This window comes from Oncorhynchus clarkii, chromosome 24 (assembly GCF_045791955.1).
Source record: "Oncorhynchus clarkii lewisi isolate Uvic-CL-2024 chromosome 24, UVic_Ocla_1.0, whole genome shotgun sequence".
NCBI lineage: Eukaryota > Metazoa > Chordata > Actinopteri > Salmoniformes > Salmonidae > Oncorhynchus > Oncorhynchus clarkii.
This window is the reverse complement of record NC_092170.1, coordinates 11,787,995-11,810,802: the sequence shown is the minus strand read 5'-3', so window position 1 is coordinate 11,810,802 and position 22,808 is coordinate 11,787,995. Positions and strand designations below refer to the sequence as shown.

General features: G+C 43.5%; 1 protein-coding gene across 2 annotated transcripts; it reads left to right on the top strand.

The window, feature by feature from the left end:
* The first annotated feature begins 5,484 nt into the window (after positions 1–5,484).
* LOC139382505 (coiled-coil domain-containing protein 9-like) lies at positions 5,485–22,412 on the top strand. 2 transcript variants are annotated; one of them, XM_071126594.1, is made up of 16 exons: positions 5,489–5,588; positions 6,140–6,197; positions 6,543–6,647; positions 9,128–9,289; positions 12,150–12,584; positions 12,882–12,965; positions 13,085–13,252; positions 13,463–13,647; positions 14,510–14,574; positions 14,942–14,986; positions 15,634–15,751; positions 15,832–15,976; positions 16,106–16,649; positions 16,874–17,041; positions 17,676–17,792; positions 20,711–22,412. In XM_071126594.1, the coding sequence occupies exons 2-16, from the start codon at positions 6,195–6,197 to the stop codon at positions 20,713–20,715; spliced, it is 2,349 nt and encodes a 782-aa protein (XP_070982695.1). In that variant the 5' UTR covers positions 5,489–5,588; positions 6,140–6,194; the 3' UTR covers positions 20,716–22,412. The 2 variants fall into 2 exon arrangements, with proteins under 2 accessions (XP_070982696.1, XP_070982695.1); XM_071126595.1 differs by lacking the exon at positions 14,942–14,986 and having other exon boundaries at positions 5,485–5,588.
* Positions 22,413–22,808: the final 396 nt, after the last annotated feature.

Genomic DNA, 22,808 nt, shown 5'->3' with positions numbered 1-22,808 from the left:
ATATACACTGCTCAAAAAAATAAAGGGAACACTTAAACAACACAATGTAACTCCAAGTCAATCACACTTCTGTGAAATCAAACTGTCCACTTAGGAAGCAACACTGATTGACAATAAATTTCACATGCTGTTGTGCAAATGGAATAGACAACAGGTGGAAATTATAGGCAATTAGCAAGACACCCCCAATAAAGGAGTTCCTATGCTTCCTGGCTGATGTTTTGGTCACTTTTGAATGCTGGCGGTGCCTTCACTCTAGTGGTAGCATGAGACGGAGTTTACAACCCACACAAGTGGCTCAGGTAGTGCAGCTCATCCAGGATGGGACATCAATGCTAGCTGTGGCGAGAAGGTTTGCTGTGTCTGTCAGCGTAGTGTCCAGAGCATGGAGGCGCTACCAGGAGACAGGCCAATACATCAGGAGACGTGGAGGAGGCCGTAGGAGGGCAACAACCCAGCAGCAGGACCGCTACCTCCGCCTTTGTGCAAGGAGGAGCACTGCCAGAGCCCTGCAAAATGACCTCCAGCAGGCCACAAATGTGCATGTGTCTGCTCAAACGGTCAGAAACAGACTCCATGAGGATGGTATGAGGGCCCGACGTCCACAGGTGGGGGTTGTGCTTACAGCCCAACACCGTGCAGGACGTTTGGAATTTGCCAGAGAACATCAAGATTGGCAAATTCGCCACTGGTGCCCTGTGCTCTTCACAGATGAAAGCAGGTTCACACTGAGCACGTGACAGACGTGACATGACGTGAGTCTGGAGACGCCGTGGAGAACGTTCTGCTGCCTGCAACATCCTCCAGCATGACCGGTTTGGCGGTGGGTCAGTCATGGTGTGGGGTGGCATTTCTTTGGGGGGCCGCACAGCCCTCCATGTGCTCGCCAGAGGTAGCCTGACTGCCATTAGGTACCGAGATGAGATCCTCAGACCCCTTGTGAGACCATATGCTGGTGCGGTTGGCCCTGGGTTCCTCCTAATGCAAGACAATGCTAGACTTCATGTGGCTGGAGTGTGTCAGCAGGTCCTGCAAGAGGACATTGATGCAATGGACTGGTCTGCCCGTTCCCCAGACCTGAATCCAATTAAGCACATCTGGGACATCATGTCTCGCTCCATCCACCAACGCCACGTTGCACCACAGACTTCCCAGGAGTTGGCGGATGCTTTAGTCCAGGTCTGGGAGGAGATCCCTCAGGCCACCTCATCAGGAGCATGCCCAGGCGTTGTAGGGAGGTCATACAGGCACGTGGAGGCCACACACACTACTGAGCCTCATTTTGACTTGTTTTAAGGACATTACATCAAAGTTGGATCAGCCTGTAGTGTGGTTTTCCACTTTAATTTTAAGTGTGACTCCAAATCCAGACCTCCATGGGTTGATAAATTTGATTTCCATTGATCATTTTTGAGTGATTTTGTTGTCAGCACATTCAACTATGTAATGAAAAAAGTATTCAGTAAGATTATTTAATTCATTCAGATCTAGGATGTGTTATTTTAGTGTTCCCTTTATTTTTTGAGCAGTGTGTATATATATATATATTAGGTAACTCCATGGAGGGCTAGTTCCACTCCGGAACACACCTTCCATGCCTTTCATTATTTTCCATAGAACTCATAGACCCTCGTTGATTATCCCTTACATGTTGTGTGTACCAAATGTATAGCCTATGTTTGGTTTTACAGATGCATAAACTACCTTAACAAATTAAACATTGCCAGAGTCGTGTGTATAGGTGGCAGGGAAGTCAGGCGCAGGAGAATCAAACTTAGTGGAATGGAGTTGTTTAGTAACTTTAAACAAAACATAACTATGAATAATATAAAACAAAGTGGGAACAAGGACCCGTCGCGCACCAATACAAACAACACGAAATCTGAACAACAAACAATCTCTGACAAAGACATGAGGGGGAACAGAGGGTTAAATACATAACAGGTAATGAATGGGATTGAAACCAGGTGTGTAGGAAGACAAGACAAGACAAAACCAATGGGGGAAAAAAATTGATCAATGATGGCTAGAAGACGGTGACATCCACCTCCGATGCTCGAACAAGGAGGCATCGACTTCTGACAAACATGTAGGCTAACAGAAAGATCGACAGGACCAATGACATTCTCTCTCATCTCAAATTAATGGTGCATATGTCAGTCTCTGCAGTAAATTCAGCAAAGTCTTATCATATTGGATAAGGTTGAAGAAACCTTGGCCCCCTTGACAGCAAACACCAAATTCAGTTAGGCCCTATCAGAAACAAAACAGTTAAATGGATTCTGAAATTCTGTGTGAATTCAGTATAGCTAATGATTATCAAATATCCAAATATATTTATATATTCATATGTAGATATACATATTTTCTCTCTTTAAAATGTGATATACCGTGGCAAAATTACCAGGTGCTCTTCTAGTGTTGCACCCCTCCTCTATACTGTATCTCTGAATTCATCTCATGCATGTCACAAAAAGCATTGACTGTGACTTTTTTATGACTGTTCGTGAAGGCTAAGCCAGACATGACTTTACGTTGAGGTCACAGGGCCTGTTGCATTGTAGGATAATTCATGAAATATGTGATAAGATGCTTCTGTTTGAACAGGGCTTTAGTGATAAAGAGGTGTGATGCTTCAGGAACAACTATTACCTCATCATCATCACCCAGGGCTGGCTGGACAAATGGCTCGTGGCTGAGGGGTGTCAGCTGTTGCCATCGTACCCTCATCTGACTCCTTTTGGTCCTACAATGCCTTGTTATCATAAGGCTGTGGAACACAATGTGAAGGAATGTGCATTTTCAGCAATCCACATGAGATCCACACACTGCTTTCCCATGCGCTAGCGAGGCTGAAACCCAGGATTAGCAATAGAAACTAAATTAAAATGGCATCTTGGATACTCCTCATCAGCAGCCCAGCAATGCAAACCAGTGCACTTTTTCCTCCCTCTGTAGACTCATGGGTTCCCATATGGGCTCTCAGGGGTCCGTTGTTTGCCTGTCAAAACAATTAGGTCAACACCAGGTCTCTGTTGGGTTGCTCTGTTTACAGATCTCAGAGAGGTGGTAGCCATTGCATAGCAGTAATAGGACACCTTTTCGCTCAGTGACAGGTCCAGGATCTTGGACCATGGGTGGACAAACAATAGTAAGGTCTGTAACAGAATTCGACCACAGGTCACATTGTCTGTGTCAACAGATCGGTCAATACAAACCTGTAACTGATTCCTCTCCTCTTCACTCTCTTGAAGTGTTGACGCAGTGATACCAGGATCAAGTTGCATGGTGGCCTTATGAAATGATTGATACACAAATCTTGCATGCATTGTTTGTTTTACTTAACAATGGGATTGTGTGTATGTGCCATGCAGGGCTCACAAAACTCAAATTCATAGTGGATTAAATGATGAACTCACTTTTGTTTTGCACTGACTTTGCTGATAGCTACTTTATTGAGGAAAAATGTACTTACTATGACTGAGATATGTGGTTGTCCCATCTAGCTGTTTTAAGATGAATGCTCTTACTGTAAATTGCTCTGGATAAGAGCATCTGCTAAATGACTAAAATGTAAACGCAATATAGGCCTACATCCTGGTGTTCATGAGCCATGGTGAGTAAGATGATGGATTTATTATTATTTAGGGTTTTACCTCATCATTTTCTTTGTAGAATACACTTTCTTGACAATTTCTTGTAGGCTACACTTTCTTGACAATTTCTTGTAGGCTACACTTTCTTGACAATTTATTGTAGGCTACACTTTCTTGACACAACTCTCTAACTAACCTGTTGCACCTTTATCATAATTTCTGCCATAGAAAATACCAGAGGCGTCATTCCCATGGGGGCACAGGGGTACGTGCCCAAACAGATTTGTCCTGTAATACTACTAGCCACGTAGCAATTTTATGAAGTTGGCTTTAGCTAGCCCGGATATGTTCCCAATGTCACAACCTTCATAACTAGCTACCAAGAAGGCATTTCAGGCTATCAATCAAGTTAGAGTAGATAGTTTGTCTAGCTTAGTTGGAAAGCCTGCTGACAAGGTTGATAGATTTTTAGAAAAGCAAGCAATAACTAAATTTACCGAATAAGACTCACATTCCTTTCAATCTTTTACACAGATTTTAGCAGAAATGCAGAGAAGCATATGTAGTTTCTTTAAAAAAAGAACCCTTTGAAGAACCTTTTGGGTTCCATGTAGAACCCTTTCTACAGAGGGTTCTATGTGGAGCTCAAAACGGTTCTACCTGGAACCGAACCAAAAAGGGTTCTAGCTGGAGCCGGACCAAAAAGTGTTCTCCTATGGGGACAGCCGAATAACCCTTTTGGAACCCTTTTTTTAGTTGCAGGAGAAAGCTGTTTCGGGTGTTTGAAAAAGTCTCCAATTTATGGACTGGGCACAGCACCCCTCCCGACCAGCCACCAGCCTTCTTCCTGTACTTTGTGCTCCCTCAGATTTTGTTTCAGGTGTTACAACAGTCTCCAATTTATGGGCATAGCACCTTTCCAGACCAGCCTCCAGGCATCCTCACATACTTTGTGCCCCCTCAGATTTAAGGGGTGCATGACACCCCTGGAAAATACTTCATAAAGAACCACGTGATGATTGGTAATCTCGAATTATGCGTCCCTACAACAGAGAGTGCGTGTGAGAGAGCGATACCATATCTGTCACGGATTGTTTTCCTTTGATAAATCTCTTCTGCCCGGAAACAGCGTAGGGGCAGCAGTGGCGGGGAATGAGCGATTGGTTGGAACTGTGCGTGGCATGGAAGCCGTTGAGAGGATGTCAGTAACTCAATGAAGTGCTTGTGTCACTCAGTTTTAACATCATCCGTTTTCCATTTGTCTGCCTGCCTATTCAGGAGATAGTGACACACGCACCTATTTTTAAACTGTATAAGGAAGGACCATTTTTTTTAATTGTCCAAATTGTTTCAGTTGTTATATACCTACACATTATTGTTATTTTAAAATGTTATATTCCCATTTCACCACAATTGCACATTTTGTTTCCATAATTAATATTTGGCAACATGTGGCCAGAAGATCTCATATGTTCATAGGACCTATTTGAATGCATTGAAATGTGAAGGGGGTGTTATATTGCCCTATCCCTGATCCAGTTAAGTATCTTAATTATAAAGCCACAGACTCTAATAACCGAACCCTTATAATAACCACAATAACTGATAGATGTTGACTACCAGACTAGACAACGCAGGATTATTGGTGTATTTTTTTTGGTAGACATTGTCGCCCCCTTGTGGATTTGGCAGATGTAGGCAAATTATATGCATTTTCACTCAAGTGAATCCTTACCAAACATAAACTGCTATCTGTTCATTTATTTCCTAGATATATAGGCTATTTATCTGTTAACGTAGCCCACATTGTGGAGCCAGGTTTGAAATAGCACGCTATGCTTACTGTCTCTTTAAAAACTGTGAAGGTTCCAAATTTGGCAGGAAGTTGAATTGACACTACAGGAAATTAGTATGGGGATACATTGTCGTGGAGCTGGATCTGATACATTGTATTGATCACACTGTCGGTAAACACAACTCGCTTTGATAAAGGTAATCTAGTTCGACTGTATTGTGATACTTTGTATCTTTACGCCAACCTCATAAACAATGTTGCATATTTTTAATGCAGTTACTTCCAACAGGGGGCTTCAATTCCATATTGATAGCGCAGACATGGCCCGGTGTGGTGTGCATACCTCACATGTGTCTAAATAAAACTATTAAAACCAAGGTTACTTACTTGTTTAATTTTTAAAGAGAGGCTAACGTGTAAGATATTTGCTATAACATGTGGTTTGCGTATCATTTTAAGCTCCTTTCTAGGTTATGTGCACTCACTAATACGCTTAAGAAGGCTTTCTCACAGAACGCAGCTTGGACTCATGAAGGATTTATGGATTCACGTAGGCTACAACACCTTCGCTTTATGTAATTATTGGCTACCAATAGTCTTTAAGTGGCCAATTCCATTCTGGTACTCCGTTCATGCTGTACACACGGTTGTTTCACATTTGCATTCCCCTTCTATGCACCGCAGTGGTTATTGTGTAAACAACCCTCCAGGCTGCATTTCTCACAGACCTTTTTTAAACCCACATCAGCTGGAAGAGGCAGGATTTCAGCCCACCACCTGCGCATCAGGACGGGCTAGAGGCCATGGTGAGCTTCTGAAATGCAATTATATATTATGTGTTGTAATTTTGCAGATTGACTAGTTTAGGCTGATATATTAATTTTGTCTTAATTCAAACATTGCATAATCATACATAATAGCTTCTCTGAGAATATGTGATAATGCAAACCATAATGGGAATCAAATGTGCTGATACTAGTTGGTAGTTGGTTAACTATGACATGCAATACTAAAGTAATTGTACAGTGGGAAACAACTGTGTTAGCACGGCTGTGGCCGAGTACCGTAGATCAGCACCAATCACAGTGCTTGTTTTGACCAACACGTTGTAGAATCTTATTCTAAATGTATATACACCTTCAATTTCTCAGTCTACAGTGGTGGATCTCAAGACAAAGGAGGAGAAGGATGCAGAGCTTGACAGACGGATCGAGGCCCTGCGCAAGAAGAATGAAGCTCTGGTCCGGAGGTACCAGGTGAGCTCCCACAGGATCAGAGATATAGCCCTGTTGTTGCAGCAGCATTATCTGTGTGGTACAGTTGGTAGAACATGGCACTTGCAATGTCAGGATTGTGGGTACGATTCCCATTGTGACCACCCATTCGAAAATGTATGTACACACTATAACTTGCTTCAGATTAGTGTCTGCTAAATAATATACCCTATTGTATTATATTATTAGCTTATATCAAACAGCTACAGTACCAGTCAAAAGTTTGGACACTTACTCATTCAAGGTTTTTATTTTATTTTAATTTTGTACTATTTTCTACATTGTAGAATAATAGTGAAGTCATTAAAACTATGAAGCAACATACATGGAATCATGTAGTAACCAAAAAAGTGTTAAACATAAACAATTCTTCAAAGTAGCCACACTTTGCCTTGATGACAGCTTTGCACACTCTTGGCATTCTCTCAACCAGCTTCATGAGATAGTCACCTGGAATATATTTCAATTTACAGTTGTGACTTGTTAAAAGTTTATTTGTGGAATTTCTTTCCTTCTTAATGCGTTTGAGCCAATCAGTTGTGTTGTGACAAAGTAGGAACGGTATACAGAAGATAGACCTGTTTGGTAAAAGACCAAGTCCATATTTTGACAAGAACAGCTCAAATAAGCAAAGAGAAATGACAGTCCATCATTACTTTAAGACATGAAGGTCAGTCAATCTGGAAAATTTCTAGAACTTTGAAAGTTTCTTCAAGTGCAGTCGCAAAAACCATCAAGCGCTATGATGAAACTGCCTCTCATGAGGACCGCCACAGGAAAGAAAGACCCAGAGTTACCTCTGCTGTAGAGGATATGTTCATCAGAGTTACCAGCCTCAGAAATTGCAGCCCAAATAAATGCTTCACCGAGTTCAAGTAACAGACACATCTCAACATCAACTGTTCAGGAGACTGTGAATCAGGCCTCCGAGATAGAATTGCTGCAAAGAAACCACTACTAAAGGAGAACAATAATAAGAAGAGATATGCCTCTTGCCAAGAAACACGAGCAATGGACATTAGATAGGTGGAAATCTGTCCTTTGTTCTGATGAGTCCTAATTTGAGATTTTTGGTTCCAACCGCTGTGTCTTTGTGAGGTGAACGCTTGATCTCCGCATGTGTGGTTCCCACCATGAAACATGGAGGAAGATGTGTGATGGTGTAGGGGTGCTTTGCTGGTGACACTGTCTGTGATTTATTTAGAATTCAAGGAACACTTAATCAGCATGGCTACCACAGCATTCTGCAGTGATACGCCATCCCATCTGGTTTGCGCTTAGTGGGAGTATCATTTGTTTTTCAACAGGACAATGTCTCCAAGCTGTGTAAGGGCTATTTGACCAAGAAGGAAGGTGATGGACTGCTGCATCAGATGACCTGGCCTCCACAATCACCTGACCTCAACCTAATTGAGATGGTTTAGAATGAGTTGGACCACAGAGTGAAGGAAAAGCAGCCAACAAGTGCTCAGCATATGTGGGAACTCCTTCAAGACAGTTGGAATAGCATTCCAGGTGAAACTGAGAGTGCCAAGAGTGTGCAAAGCTGTCATCAAGGCAAAGGGCAGTGGTGTAAAAATACTTTAAAGTACTACTTAAGTAGTTTTTTGGGGTATCCGTACTTTACTTTACTATTTATATTTTTGACAACTTTTACTTCACTACATTCCTAAAGACAATATTATACTTTTTACTCTATACATTTCCCCTGACAACCAAAGTACTCATTACATTTTGAATGCTTAGCAGGACAGGAAAATAATTAAATTGACGCACTTATCAAGAGATAATGTGGTCATCCCCTCGTGCGTCTGGCCTGGCGACACACTAAACATAAATGCATCTTTTGTAAATATTGTCTCAGTGTTGGAGTCCGGCAGTCCGTACATTTTAAAAACAAGAAAATGGTGCTGTCTGCTTTGGTTAATATAAGGAATTTTAAATGACTCACTTTTGATACTTAAGTATATTTAAAACCAAATGCTTTTAGACTTTTACTCAAGTAGTATTTTACTGGCTGACTTTCACTTGTACTTTCTATTTAAGTATCTATACCTTTGCTCAAGTATGACATTGTGTACTTTTATCCACCACTGGCAAAGGGTGGCTACTTTGAATAATATAACATATATTTTGACTCTAGTTTTTTTGGTTACTTTATGATTCCATATGTGTTATTTCATAGCTTTGACGTTTACTATTATTCTGCAATGTAGAAAATAGTCAAAATAAAGAGAAACCCTTGAATGAGTAGCTGTGTCCAAACTTTTGACTAGTACTGTAAATTGCACGGCCACATCGCAAAATAGATTTCTGACTGTCAGGATATTCATATTATGGTTATTATACTTTTCTGTTGAATCTCCCTGTATTCATGCTTGATTTATCAGGTTAGGGAGAGACACTGATGCGCCTTTGTGAGTCTATCATCAGCCAACCTTTGTTTTGTTATCTTTCTGCAGGAAATAGAAGAGGACAAAAAGAAGGCGGAGCAAGAGGGGATTGCCGTGAAGACGCACCCACCCAGGAAGAGCCGCCCTCACGATGGCCCGCCAGAGGGAGACAGATGGAGGACAGAGAAAGAGAGCTTTACTGTCACCGTAGACCTCTCCAAACCTGCAGGGGTGAGGCCAGAATGAGGGCTCTGTCTCAGCACATACTGTAGTACCAGGTTATATCAGACCAAGCTAACGAATGCCCAAATAAATTAGGCACAAAAATTAGATATGGACTAGTTACTACCTGAACCTGTCCAATAAGAACACACATTTTCCATTTGAAAACTATTTATTCAGTTTGTGCCAACTGAATAAACATGATTTAAGAAGACCAAAAACATGACAATGTGCACTCTCAAACACTTTGCTTGGAGAGAACCCCCTGAGCTCTGAAAGATGGCCTCTACCAGAACAAGTCTCATAGACTTTAACAGGTGCACATCTATTTGCCCGCTCACATCCAATTTCCTGTCAGTCAAACTATTCATATTCCCCTGCTGTGGCAGCTGGATGAGATTAGTGATACCTAATGGAGGATGTTGAAATGAGGTACACTTGAGAGGGACATATATCTTAAAGCAGCTGGGTGAAATGATGCTAGCTGAGTGGTACACCTGACACAGACAGGAAAGTGATGACGTACACCATGAACAGAGAGATGTTTTCAAACCACTCATGGAAATTGTGTCCGGTTCCAACTTTATACCCCTGTTTCAGCTTGATGATTATACATCTACTGTATATTCCGATGGGTAAGTTATATAATTCTGTTCTACATAGGTAGAGGTGAATGCAAATCCCTTGCTATGGTTGTCCCAAATGGCAGCCTATTTGCTACATAATGCACTACTTTTGACTAGAGCCTATGGGGGAATAGGGTGCCGTTTGGGTAGCACCCTGTATTTCTACCTGAAGGGGATGCTCTCAAGCCATTGCTGCTCTTGAATGTAATTCCAGTACATACTACCTCCTGTCAGACAGTATGTTTTTTAATCAGCCTCCTGTGGACTGGAGAGACAGGCTGGAGTGCATTTTAATCAAAGCCTGGTGAGGTTTTTTCGGGTCTCAGATGGCCCCTACAGCTGTGATCCACCCCACTCTTCACACTAAAGGTCACTCATTCAGACAAGAAGGGACTTGTTGAGGGTGCTGTAGTATTGCCCTAAATGGGTTATGATATGGATACGTTTTAGAGTTAAAAGCTCGGACACCTAAGTCTTCTTGCACCTTATACAGTGCGGCAAAAAAGTATTTAGTCAGCCACCAATTGTGCAAGTTCTCCCACTTACAAAGATGAGAGAGGCCTGTAATTTTCATCATAGGTACACTTCAACTATGACAGACAAAATGAGGAAAACAATCCAGAAAATCACATTGTAGGATTTTTGATGAATTTATTTGCAAATTATGGTGGAAAATAAGTATTTGGTCAATAACAAAAGTTTATCTCAATACTTTGTCATTGCCAACAAAGGGTATATAACAGAGGTCAAACGTTTTCTGTAAGTCTTCAAAAGGTTTTCACACACTGATGCTGGTATTTTGGCCCATTCCTCCATGCAGATCTCCTCTAGAGCAGTGATGTTTTGGGGCTGTTGCTGGGCAACACGGACTTTCAACTCCCTCCAAAGATTTTCTATGGGGTTGAGATCTGGAGACTGGCTAGGCCACTCCAGGACCTTGAAATGCTTCTTACGAAGCCACTCCTTCGTTGCCCGGGCGGTGTGTTTGGGATCATTGTCATGCTGAAAGACCCAGCCACGTTTCATCTTCAATGCCCTTGCTGATGGAAGGAGGTTTTCACTCAAAATCTCACGATACATGGCCCCATTCATTCTTTCCTTTACACGGATCAGTCGTCCTGGTCCCTTTGCAGAAAAACAGCCCCAAAGCATGATGTTTCCACCCCCATGCTTCACAGTAGGTATGGTGTTCTTTGGATGCAACTCAGCATTCTTTGTCCTCCAAACACGACGAGTTGAGTTTTTACCAAAAAGTTATATTTTGGTTTCATCTGACCATATGACATTCTCCCAATCTTCTTCTGGATCATCCAAATGCTCTCTAGCAAACTTCAGACAGGGCTGGACATGTACTGGCTGGGGGCAGGGGGACACGTCTGGCACTGCAGGATTTGAGTCCCTGGCGGCGTAGTGTGTTACTGATGGTAGGCTTTGTTACTTTGGTCCCAGCTCTCCGCAGGTCATTCACTAGGTCCCCCCGTGTGGTTCTGGGATTTTTGCTCACCGTTCTTGTGATCATTTTGACCCCACGGGGTGAGATCTTATGTGGAGCCCCAGATCGAGGGAGATTATCAGTGATCTTGTATGTCTTCCATTTCCTAATAATTGCTCCCACAGTTGATTTCTTCAAACCAAGCTGCTTACCTATTGCAGATTCAGTCTTCCCAGCCTGGTGCAGGTCTACAATTTTGTTTCTGGTGTCCTTTGACAGCTCTTTGGTCTTGACCATAGTGGAGTTTGGAGTGTGACTGTTTGAGGTTGTGGACAGGTGTCTTTTATACTGATAACAACTTCAAACAGGTGCCATTAATACAGGTAACGAGTGGAGGACAGATGAGCCTCTTAAAGAAGAAGTTACAGGTCTGTGAGAGCCAGAAATCTTGCTTGTTTGTAGGTGACCAAATACATATTTTCCACCATAATTTGCAAATAAATTCATTAAAAATCCTACAATGTGATTTTCTGGATTTTTTTTCTCTCATTTTGTCTGTCATAGTTGAAGTGTACCTATGATAAAAATTACAGGCCTCTCTCAGCTTTTTAAGTGGGAGAACTTGCACAATTGGTGGCTGACTAAATACTTTTCCCCCCCACTGTATTATATTGTTGACCTTTGTTTTCAGAGACATCTGTTGTGTGTCTGGGAATTTGGAGTGACAATATAGCACTGTATGTATGCAAGGGTTATTCCGGTCTTTTAGTGGGTCAAGCGGGTCTAATCAAAACATGTGTTCTCCCTGCAGGAGAAACGGGTGATCAATGACTGGAAACAAGGGCCACCTCGAGGCAGGCGGGACTCTGAAGAGGGAGACGGCCCCAGAGCCCAAGGTGAAAGCCCTCCGCTGAGGGCCGGGTCCGGGCGGCTCAGCAGGGGTGGACAGAGAGGGAGAGGACCACGGCAGGAGAGGAGAGAGCAACGCCCTGACAGACCCCTAGCAGACCCACGCCAGGCCCATGACAGACCACCACGAGAGGACAGGGGTCCACGAGAGGAGAGGGGTCCACGAGAGGACAGGGGTCCTCCACGAGAGGACAGGGGTCCAGTCATGGAGGGGCCAGGAGAGGGGCCCAGCCGCAGTGAACGTGCTCCACGCGGAGGACGGAGAGGAAGAGGAGGCCGAGGAGGACGAGAAAGAGAAGAAGGAGGAGGACCACAGGGTGGTGACAGGAAGTCTAAGGTCTGTGAGCAAAATCATATCAGCTAATAACTAGCGAGGCAATGTTGCTATAGATGTGCCAGGTTGAGGTTTACCATGGGTATAGTCTCCATAATGATGGTTGGACTGTGTATCTTGATGATGATGATGTTGGTTACTTTGCAATGACATGAGTAATGGGAAGATGAGTACATACTATAGTAATTGAAGAAAAAGACTGAACAAGATTTAGAATATATGGGTGTGAAATTTAGCGAATTGGGATGGCATGCTCCTCTATTCTCTTTATTCTTTCTAAAATATTGTGCGTCTCTGTAGGAGTGGGAGGAGAAAAGGAGGCAGAACATTGAGAAGATGAACGAGGAGATGGAGAAGATTGCAGAGTATGAAAGAGGACAAAGGGTTTGTACAGGAAGCCATTTTGTAAAAATTGGATTACTATCAGATTATTTGATGACAGTTTAGCGTTGAAGACCTGAAATAGATAGGGTAAGGGTGCTGTCTTTGGAATCCTTCTGCAGCCTGCCGAGGGAGACAAGCCCATCCGTAACTTCCTGGATGACCCGCGGCGCTCCGGCCCAGTCCCGGACATGGACCGCAAGGAGGGCAGCCGCCGACATGTCCGAAACTGGGGTGGAGTAGATTTTGACAATGTGAAGACGGGATCTGAGCTGGAGAAGGAGTGGACAGTGAGTGCTCTGTTCTGTTTTGTAGAAGACCTGATCGGTCAAATGTTCTGTGTGGTTTGTCTTCTTCATTTTGTTGAAACGATTCCTTTATTCAAAATTAGAACAAAGTTTGATTTATCTGTTCCCTTCTCTCTTACATCCTGCTACTTTACACTTCCTCTCTCTCTTTCTCTCTCTCTCTCTCTCTCTCTCTCTCTCTCTCTCCAACAGAGTCGGAGACCAGGAGGCCCTAAGGGCTCCATGGATATGACCATGTCTATGACGGGCCGGGAGCGTGCTGAGTACCTCCGCTGGAAGAAGGAGCGTGAGGAGATTGACGAGGAGCGTCTGGCCAGGCACAGGAACGCCACAGGCCAGTGGAGACGGGAATGGGACGCCCAGAAGACTGACGGCTTGTGAGTGACTGACTGGAGGAGAACCGCGAACACCACTGACACACTCTGATCACGGAGACAGCCAGGGCTTTATTCACAAAAACACCACAACAGCAGGCATTCAGTGAACCAAACCAGACAGTGCCTACTGAAGCCCAGGAATGACAACACCGCTCCTAAATATCTCATTATTACCGGATGCCACACTTGATGTTTTAGATGTTGTGTTCAATTTACTGTACATCCTGAGATGCAGCCCAGAAAGGGAGAACCACAGGAGCAAGATGACTGGAATAGGACATATCTAAATAATAGTGGATAAACATCTCACATTCAATACATCCTCTCTTTAGGTCTTTCTTTAGCCATGAGAGCATGAGGCCATGTGAGATTAGGAGGTCCATACAGGAGGGAGGCTGGTCAGGGGCTTGGCCGTGAGAAGGGGTTGCGTTTGAGTTTTTAAAATTTTTACAGGGACAGTGCACGTTCATCAACGTTTCAGTAAAAGTGCTAGTTTTAGCCAGCCGGCTAATTTTCAACCGCAAGTCCCTGGGCAGTTTATTAAGAATACAGATAAACGATGAACAGCGAGCACATGCAGAGCAGCATAGGACAAACTACATGTATCAGACAGACAGCGCAATAGCACAAAATGCATAACGGAAACAGTGTTTCCACACCTCACAAGCTACAGACAGATAACATGGAAAGCGCCAATACCCAGCTAGGGAATATGTTCACAAGTCTGATTGTCCTTTAGGCATGTCTCTGTTTCTTGTGAAGGTGCGATAGATGTGGGGGTGGTGGCAGGTAGGGATTGACAGGTCCAGTGGTGATGCAGTGTGACAGGGTGAGAAGGTCTGACCCTGCGGCGCTTTCACAGGTTTAAGGAGGACCCAGCTGTGGCTGCAGAGGCCATGCTGCCAGACCAGGGAGGCAGAAGGAGAGGCAAGTCACACCCCCGCCCCCCCCCCCCCCCAGACTCCGATGGCAAGGCGTTGTTAGTTCCCACTGTTCCACAATCACTGACGGACAAGGACGGCAGACTTTACTCAACCCTTTCTCCCTCTCTATCCCAAACAAACACGTTCACCCATTCACGGATAAGTGCACGCACACAATCAACATTTCAAACCTAAACCTTTCCCTTAGACACGTTGATGCTTTGTCTGAGCAACACTCTCATTTGAAGAACACTTTTATCCAGGCCCCGTTAACATAGTGTATTATCTGTGTATATGGTAGATAGTGTTGTTGTGGTGGCCCTGTGTGTAGTGATGTGAGTGATGTCACACTCTGTGTGTCCTCCCCACAGCCAGGGGGCGTGGCTCCCGCACGCAGCCTCACGGCAGGGCCTCAGGTTAGCCAATGGCATGGGACTGAGTTGGTGTGTGTTCCGTGTGTCCCCCCCCCCCCCCCCCCCCCCTGCGTGTGTGTTAGGTTGTGTCCCGAACGGCATCCGATTCCCAAGTCGTGAACTAAATAGTTAATAGAGGTGCTATTTGGGACTGAGCCCTATTCTAGACATCACGTCTGACTTCGAGACAACCATGGAATGCCGCCACGGGTTAATCAAGCACAACCTAGCCAGGAATACTAGTGTGTCTGTAGTCTGAATATATGCATTGCCCCTCAGATGCTCTCCCGAGGATGGAACTAGCCTCCCTCATTGAATGCACTTGCTTTGGCTGTGTGTCCGTGTGTGTTTGTCTCACAGTTGTCGCTCTGTGGCGTCTCTGAGCTGCTATGTGTTGCAGTATTTCTCCATCCCTTCCTCGAAACCCAACAGCAAATGTCAACCTATTCCCTTATTAGTGCACTACTTTTAACTAGGGTCCTGGTCAAAAGTAGTTCACTATAAAGGGAATAGGGTGCCATTTCAGAGCAGCGCTGCTGTGTCAGTACTGGGGCTGCCATTCATTTGTTTTCAAGGTCTTGAAACCTAGTCTTCCACCCCAAACCCTCTAAACTGAACTCTCTTCCTCCCTCATCCTTTACTTCCCGCAGACGAGGTGAAGGCGCCTCCCAAGGTGCCCACGTTCGGAGACTTCCTGGGGCAGGGTAGACCCAGGGAGGGGGGCCGTGGAGAGCGGGGGAGGGGACGAGGACAGAGACAGAGCTACAGGTATAGCTTCTCTTCTAAGGCTCTGACTGCATCTGTTGTTTTGGTTCCTCTCCATTCCACTGACTGGATCTCTTTGACAGCATGCACGATAACCGCTGGGAGGTGGAGAAGGAGGAGGACGGGGAGAAGGAGGAGGACGGGGAGAAAGAGAAGGAAGACAAACCCAAGAAGGAGGAGAAGACTCGGAAGGAGGAAGCGAAGCCCAAAGCTCCCTCATCACAAAAGGTATGTCGTCTCCCACCACCCCACACTGGGGTCTGTGTTTTAGCACATGTATGCCTGTGTTGTTTTTGAACATGATCTCTTTCCATGATCCACATTAAGAGGTGACTTGTCTGTTTCTTTCCCTCTTAGTTGGAGGAGAAGAGTGGTGACGCAGAGGAGGATGAGGATGAGTGGGAGGATGCCAGCGACGAAGAGGACGAGGATATGGACGGGGTTGATGACTCGGAGGGAGACGATGAGGGGGATGAGGAAGGGAAAGACGGACAGTCCCCGACGAAGGCACCTCGCTCAGAAACCACAGCAGGGAAGCCCGCCGCCACCTCACCTCCTCCCTCCACTCCCCCCTCCGCAGCCAGTCCTAAAGAGCAGCGCACCCCGAGGCCCAAGATCTACATCCCCTCCCAACAGGAGGCTCAGGACTCCCCCGCTGGCCCCAAGCCCCTCAGCCCCTTCTCTCCCCTGGACGGCCACCAGCCTGTCACAGACTGGGGGGAGGAGATGGAGATGCAGTCCCCCCGGAGCAGTATGGGGGAGAACCACCTGAAACCGCCTAGCACTGAGGGAAGCCCTGCCCAGGTTAAGGTCCAAGAAGACAACCGCAACTCCAGCCCCAGCCCAACCCCCAGTCCCAGCAAGCCAGCAGAGCCAGAGAAGGAGAGGGACACACGGACAGGTACAGATATTTATATACTGGTTTGACGGTTGTATTATATTGCAAGAGCATAACATACATTTGGCATGCTGTTGAATGTGCTACCCTTTTAATTCAGGATAAACCTGCAAAGTTGATCAGAAGAAGATGTGTGTTTTGATGCTCAGCATTCTATCAGTTGTCTGTTCTGGGGGGTTTTTCATCCACACTCATACCCTCCCCCTATCGTTCTCTATAACTCACAGTTGTGGTCACTGCTGCTCCACTGGAGGAGACTCTGATCCAGGAAATAACTCCTGTATCATCATCATCATCATCATTAGAGCTTGTCTCTACCCCCACTGACCTCCCAGAGAAAGAGGAGACCACCACCACTCCACCAGCCCAGGAGACACCTGCTACCCCCACAGAGGGTAATTATCACATGCAAAGCAGCTGTTTTTATCTCAATATCAAATCATTTCTGGGTAACAATGGAGTACCTTACCAATAGTTTTCAATTAAAATGGTAAAAAAATAAACAAAAATAGCTTCTTAGCAAAGAAGAATTTCTCAAGCAAGAATTTAGCTAGGACCGTCTGTGAGTGGTCTGAGTGGGGAGGGGACAACTGAAAACTAGCTGTTATTCGTAGAAAGGTTTAGAACTTTCTTTCTTATTGGTCTATTAACTAATTGGCTTGATGTCACCAGGCAGGCCAGAACTCCATCCCACCTAAACAGGCTGACATTTCAGGCGGCCTTTTCAAACAGCTCGTACACTAAAAGGGCATTATCATAATTTTCACTATTTCACAGTATTATTCCAGCCTCCAGAAATATATATTAAACACATGAATTTCATGTTTTCGACTGCACTCTGCCTTTATTGTTAATATTGTGACTAAAAGATCCCATAGGGCTGAATTACACACAGAATATAAATGCAGGCAAAGCAGCGCTGTTGCTTATGGTCACCTGACATTTTATATTTATGACCATTTGAAGGTTGTGGTAAAAATCAAATGATGTGTCTGACTCGTTCTTCCTTCCCTGTACCATCTGAACCAGATGAGGAGGAGACCCCTGCCGCCACTCTTACCCCTGTCCTGGTGATTGACCAGAGCCTGTCTGAGCTGGCCACTGCCCCAGAGATGGCCCCAGACACCTCAGAACAGTCGTCTTCAGGTGCGGTTCATATCACTGACTTTGAGACGGTGGCTTTCTGTAAGAAGTCTCTGACTCCCGCCGAGCACTAACCACAAAACACAAACCAACGTACCTCCCTCTTTCCCTCAATCTTTCCCTCTTATTTATTTTTCTTTGTTCGCCACTCACCTCTCTCTGTCCTCTCCATCTGTCTGTCGGAAGTTGGCTGACTGGCATGACCCCACAACCGACGTCTACTGTCACTCACTGCATCACTTGGCATTCTTTGGCCAATTGAAGCCCTCTCTTTTCTCCAAATCCTCTGTGAAACTCCTCCGCCTTGCTGATTCCTCCTGGGGAAATGAATGTACTAACCTCCGTCGCCATCACTATGGCTACCACACCTCACTGTGTGAACCCCTGTCGTTTTACCCCTTCAACACCTTTCCTTTTGGTTCTCCTTCTCATTTCCTTGTTTTGTGGGTTAATGCATTTACTACGCATGCTGCCCACCCTGTCCCCAACCTCGAATGAGCAGAATCATATATATTTTCTGTTTTTCATGGGTTTGTTAATCGCATGACTGTCATATGGGATGAAGAGTGGCTTGAGAAGGATGAGAAATCAAATTTGCTCTTCTTTTAATTTTTCCTCGTCATGCTGCTTCTTAAATTGACGTCTGTTTGCCTAAGACTTCACTACGCCTGAAATGGAATGTTGCAAATGATGCTAACCAGAACTAGACACTCATTGGATGGTAACAGAACATGTTTAAACAGTGCATTACTCAATTGAAACCACCAATCACATGTGTGTTTGGAAAATGTTTGTTTTTTTGCCCTGTTTGTTATGTATTTTGTCTCATGTCATCAAAATGCATAACTTAGCCTTTCCCAGAGTCTCCACTTTGACATTCCTAGGAAGGTTGAATACCGCGTCTCTTTAAAGCTCTTCAATGACAAACACAACGATTCCTGTGTTTCTCACTTAAAGCTAGAATACTTAGTTGCCACATCCGGTGTTGGACGTATAAGTTAATGACGTATACCCATTAGATTCTTGAAGAGTGTAACTTAGAGATGCCTCATTAGGCACACATTCTCGACCTTCACCTCTCCCGAGTCTGCACGGGAGCAGCGATGGGACAAGGCTGTAACTACCAATTTGGGATATCACGCAATTGGGGAGACAAATTGTGTAAAAAGTACACACACAAAAAGAAAATATATATAAGCTTGTTTTACTCCAGTGTTTGTAAACAAACACTATAGCCTCAAAAGATGGTTAAAACGATCATCTCGATATCATGGATGGTCAGTGTCTGCATCCATAGCTCTGTCTATGAATTTGAGAGCGGTTACATTTCTCCAGGCCCCATCCCTTAGCGTGATACCTAAACAGAAGGGGTGTGTCCACTTTGTTATTGTTTCAATTAAGGATTCTAGCTTTAATATTTTCAGAAACCATTTATTGCTTTCTCATAAGCTTAGTTAAAAAAAATTATAATAATGTTAATAGTTACATTATAAAACGTGGCCCATTAGCACAGTATAAAATGCACTCTATAAATATTTTTTTTACGATGTGTAGGATAATGTGCATTCATTGCGCTCCCTTTGTCTCTGAGGGCAGAGTGCTAAGAATTAGCACTGACATGCCTTTTTAGAAGTGGATCATTTATTATTTATAACTCAAGTTTTTATGCTCTTTAATACATCAGTAGAGTTTATCTGTAACAGCCCAGATTGTATATTTAGTGATACACAGAACAAATAAATGTAGCATTTCCCTGTGGAGCTACAATGCACTACACTTTGACAACGCAGCTTAAATGCCCCCCAAAAATTGCCATTTTGAAGGTGGGATTCTATGAATAGATTTTTGTAGATGTTTAGTCGTGAGTACTAGAATGTAGAATCTGTCCCTCAACCCTTATGAGTGTTCTGTTGTAGACCGATAGCTTCAACATGGATTGTTTTTTTCCCTTCATTTTGGTTTTTGTAGGTTATTGCACCCATCTGACGCCATGACTTCAAATATGAGGTGATTGACAGCAGTACTTCGTATCACAACATGATACCGTTAGGACTGTTTTTCTTATTGAAGCTAATGTAGTGAAAACTCCCATAGTCTGTAAAAGGCTCTTCTGAGTAGATAAATGATTCCTTGTTGTCTGGTCCTTGTCATCATTGTTAGGTTTCTCCTTACAGCCTTTTAAGTGTTTCTCTGGTGGTAATCACCACAGCTAATGGCTGGGTATGCATCCCAAACAGCACCCCATTCCATTGATAGTGCACTACTTTTATAGGGCTCTGGTCAAAGGGAATAGGGTGCCATTTTGGACTAAACCTGGGTGTCTATGCTTTGTCTGAATGAAGACGCTCACTGCGCCAAATCCGATTAGTCTAATGAGGGTGGAGATCGGTGAAGTACAGGAAGAAGAGGCACAATTAGCATTGAAAGGCTTTTATGAGGAGATTAGCCGCAGTCTGACCGACATGATGGTATGGATGTAATGGAGACCCTTTTGAACTCTGAGCCTGATTGATTAAAACCGCCTCTCTTCGAGTTCTTTTGATGCTTTTGAGGGAGACTAATATTGGTCCATGAGAGGGACTGTTACCCGATCAAATGAGCATTGCAGAAAATGCCTGTTTGGTTGTTGGACACATACTATCAATGGTGAGTAGCTTGGGTTACGTTAATCTATGCATATTAAATATATCGTAGTACTATAATATCATGAATGAGTTTTGCATACATTTTTGGACAATTATTGGTACTTATTTGTCTGCTGAGAGCTAATACCAGACCATACCAGGACCATGCCCTGCCATACCATGCCATGCTGTCCCATGCATGTTGTGCTGCGTTAGCAGTGTTGCAGACAGCCAGACAGCAGATTAAACCAGCTTGCAGCCAGTGACCCCCACACTCCCTCTGTTCTCTATCGACAGGCTGAGAGCTGCTCTGGGAAACTGACTTTTCAGTGCTAGTGGTTCACAGATGATGGTAGGATGAGGAGAGAGGAGGGGAGAAAATAATGACAAGAAGAAAGGAAACCGGGCCTCGCACACCATGACTGGAGCAGCCATCACAGACATCCTGGAGGGACGTGGCCAGGCACCTGGCCTCCAAACATCCCCCTCTCCTCAATAATCAGACCACATATGTTCTGTACTGTTTGAGCTGCAAGTTGCATAGAATAATGATACTGCCATTCATCTGAGCCACTATGGTAAATGGCTTAGGTTTTATAGCAGCCAATTAGGATCTTACTGTGATGTCAAGTCAACAAAGCCCCAACTTGTTTTTACCTTTTGATATATGTGTATGATTTAACAAATCAAATTATTACATTTAGCGAAGACTCACAAATATGAAATTCTCACCTCAATTGTTCAACCTTAGCATTTTCTTTTTTTTAACTCCAACTCTTTTGAAAGGTCAAAGAGACTGTTATGCCTCTTCAACATGGCAACAAAAAAATACATATTTGGAATGCTAACAGTTGAAAGAGCATTCTCCTCCCTCAATATAGACAGCTTATTGACTACAGTTTATCCACACTTGTTTTAATAGCCCTTACTTTAAAGATTCCCAAACCCTCTCTTTGTGGAGTTTGTATGGTTAGGGTTTGGTCCCCTTTATCCTTAACTCAATACATTTTAGTTGTATTTTGTCATGAAACAAATCATGTGAACAAATTTAAGCCATGGCATTGAAACATGTACATTATGTTTCCTAATAATCATGTAACAAAGTTGGTTTAGATTTGGGACCCCAAGAGGAGTGTAGTTAAAATGATATTAGTTTATTTTTAAGTGAGATACACTGTACTTAACCAAGCACAGGCATAAAGTGACCCTGACAATGTTTGTTAATAACCATCCAAAGCTTTCCTTTCGTTTCTCATTTGCGATAGATCGCTAGTGGCCTTTCTAGTTTTAGTCGAGGGGCATCAGAACATGTACCTCAACAGACCAAGATTTTGTTTAGATTTTTAAGTCTCGTTGTTTTTTTTTAGCCTACTCTTGGTCATGAACTCAATCTGGCTCACCTATAATGAACACGAGCACAGATATTAAACTATGCTTTAATTTTATTTCTTGAAAAGGAATGAAGAGTTTAAATGAATTGAATGGATCAAGAACTCAAGGAAATGCAATATGTAGTTTAGTATTTTGAATTCCAACTAAACATTCCAATGTTTTGTGTGGGAAAAAAGTCATCTATTTTTGTTCTTTGTGATTTGCATTTGGATATCCTCATTCTTTTCCGTTTCTGATGACTTAGTGATTGTATTACAAGCATCACATTTTCCTGCACTTCTAAAATGTCTGCGCTTGAATATAAAACTACATTATTTGGGTATGTTTTTGGAGTGGAGTGTAACTGGCCTGTCTAAACTAGCATGATCTAAAATTCAAGACTTTGTTTATCTGTTGATTACCATGAATTCGTTTTTATCCCAAGATATTGACACTTTAATCAATCAAGCAGAAGATTACATTTGATAGCTTTTTCTTTAAGTATTAAATTGTGATTTGGCAGAAAATTCATTGTTTCATACACAACTGTCAAATGTACAACATGAAATGTGTTCTGTTTATTTTGCTTCTTAGTTTCCATATCAAATAAATGTATGGTGGTCAGGTCTCTATGTTTCTTGTGATTCACAATAGTCTTGGGGAGGCAGAGAGCGAGACACAGCTGCATGTGAGCTCTCACATTTTTCAACATTTTTTTTTCAAACAGATAGATTTGGAGTAATGAGATTTTCATCAGGGACATATGCAGTATGCTACCCTCCACAGCATGGCCTTCGCTCCAGATCAAAACTCCAAACATACAACCTAATTTTGGCCAAATTAAACAGATAGATTACTGCTACCAAGGTTTCCTGTTTCCAAGCTATACAGAGGGTGCTCTAGCAAACAAACAGCAGAGACCTGAGGACACCCTCCAACCTGGAACTGAGTGAGTAGTGTTTGGTCTGATGCTATTTTGAAAGCCAAGAAGAAAAAATAAAGTACATTACAATGATATATTTTA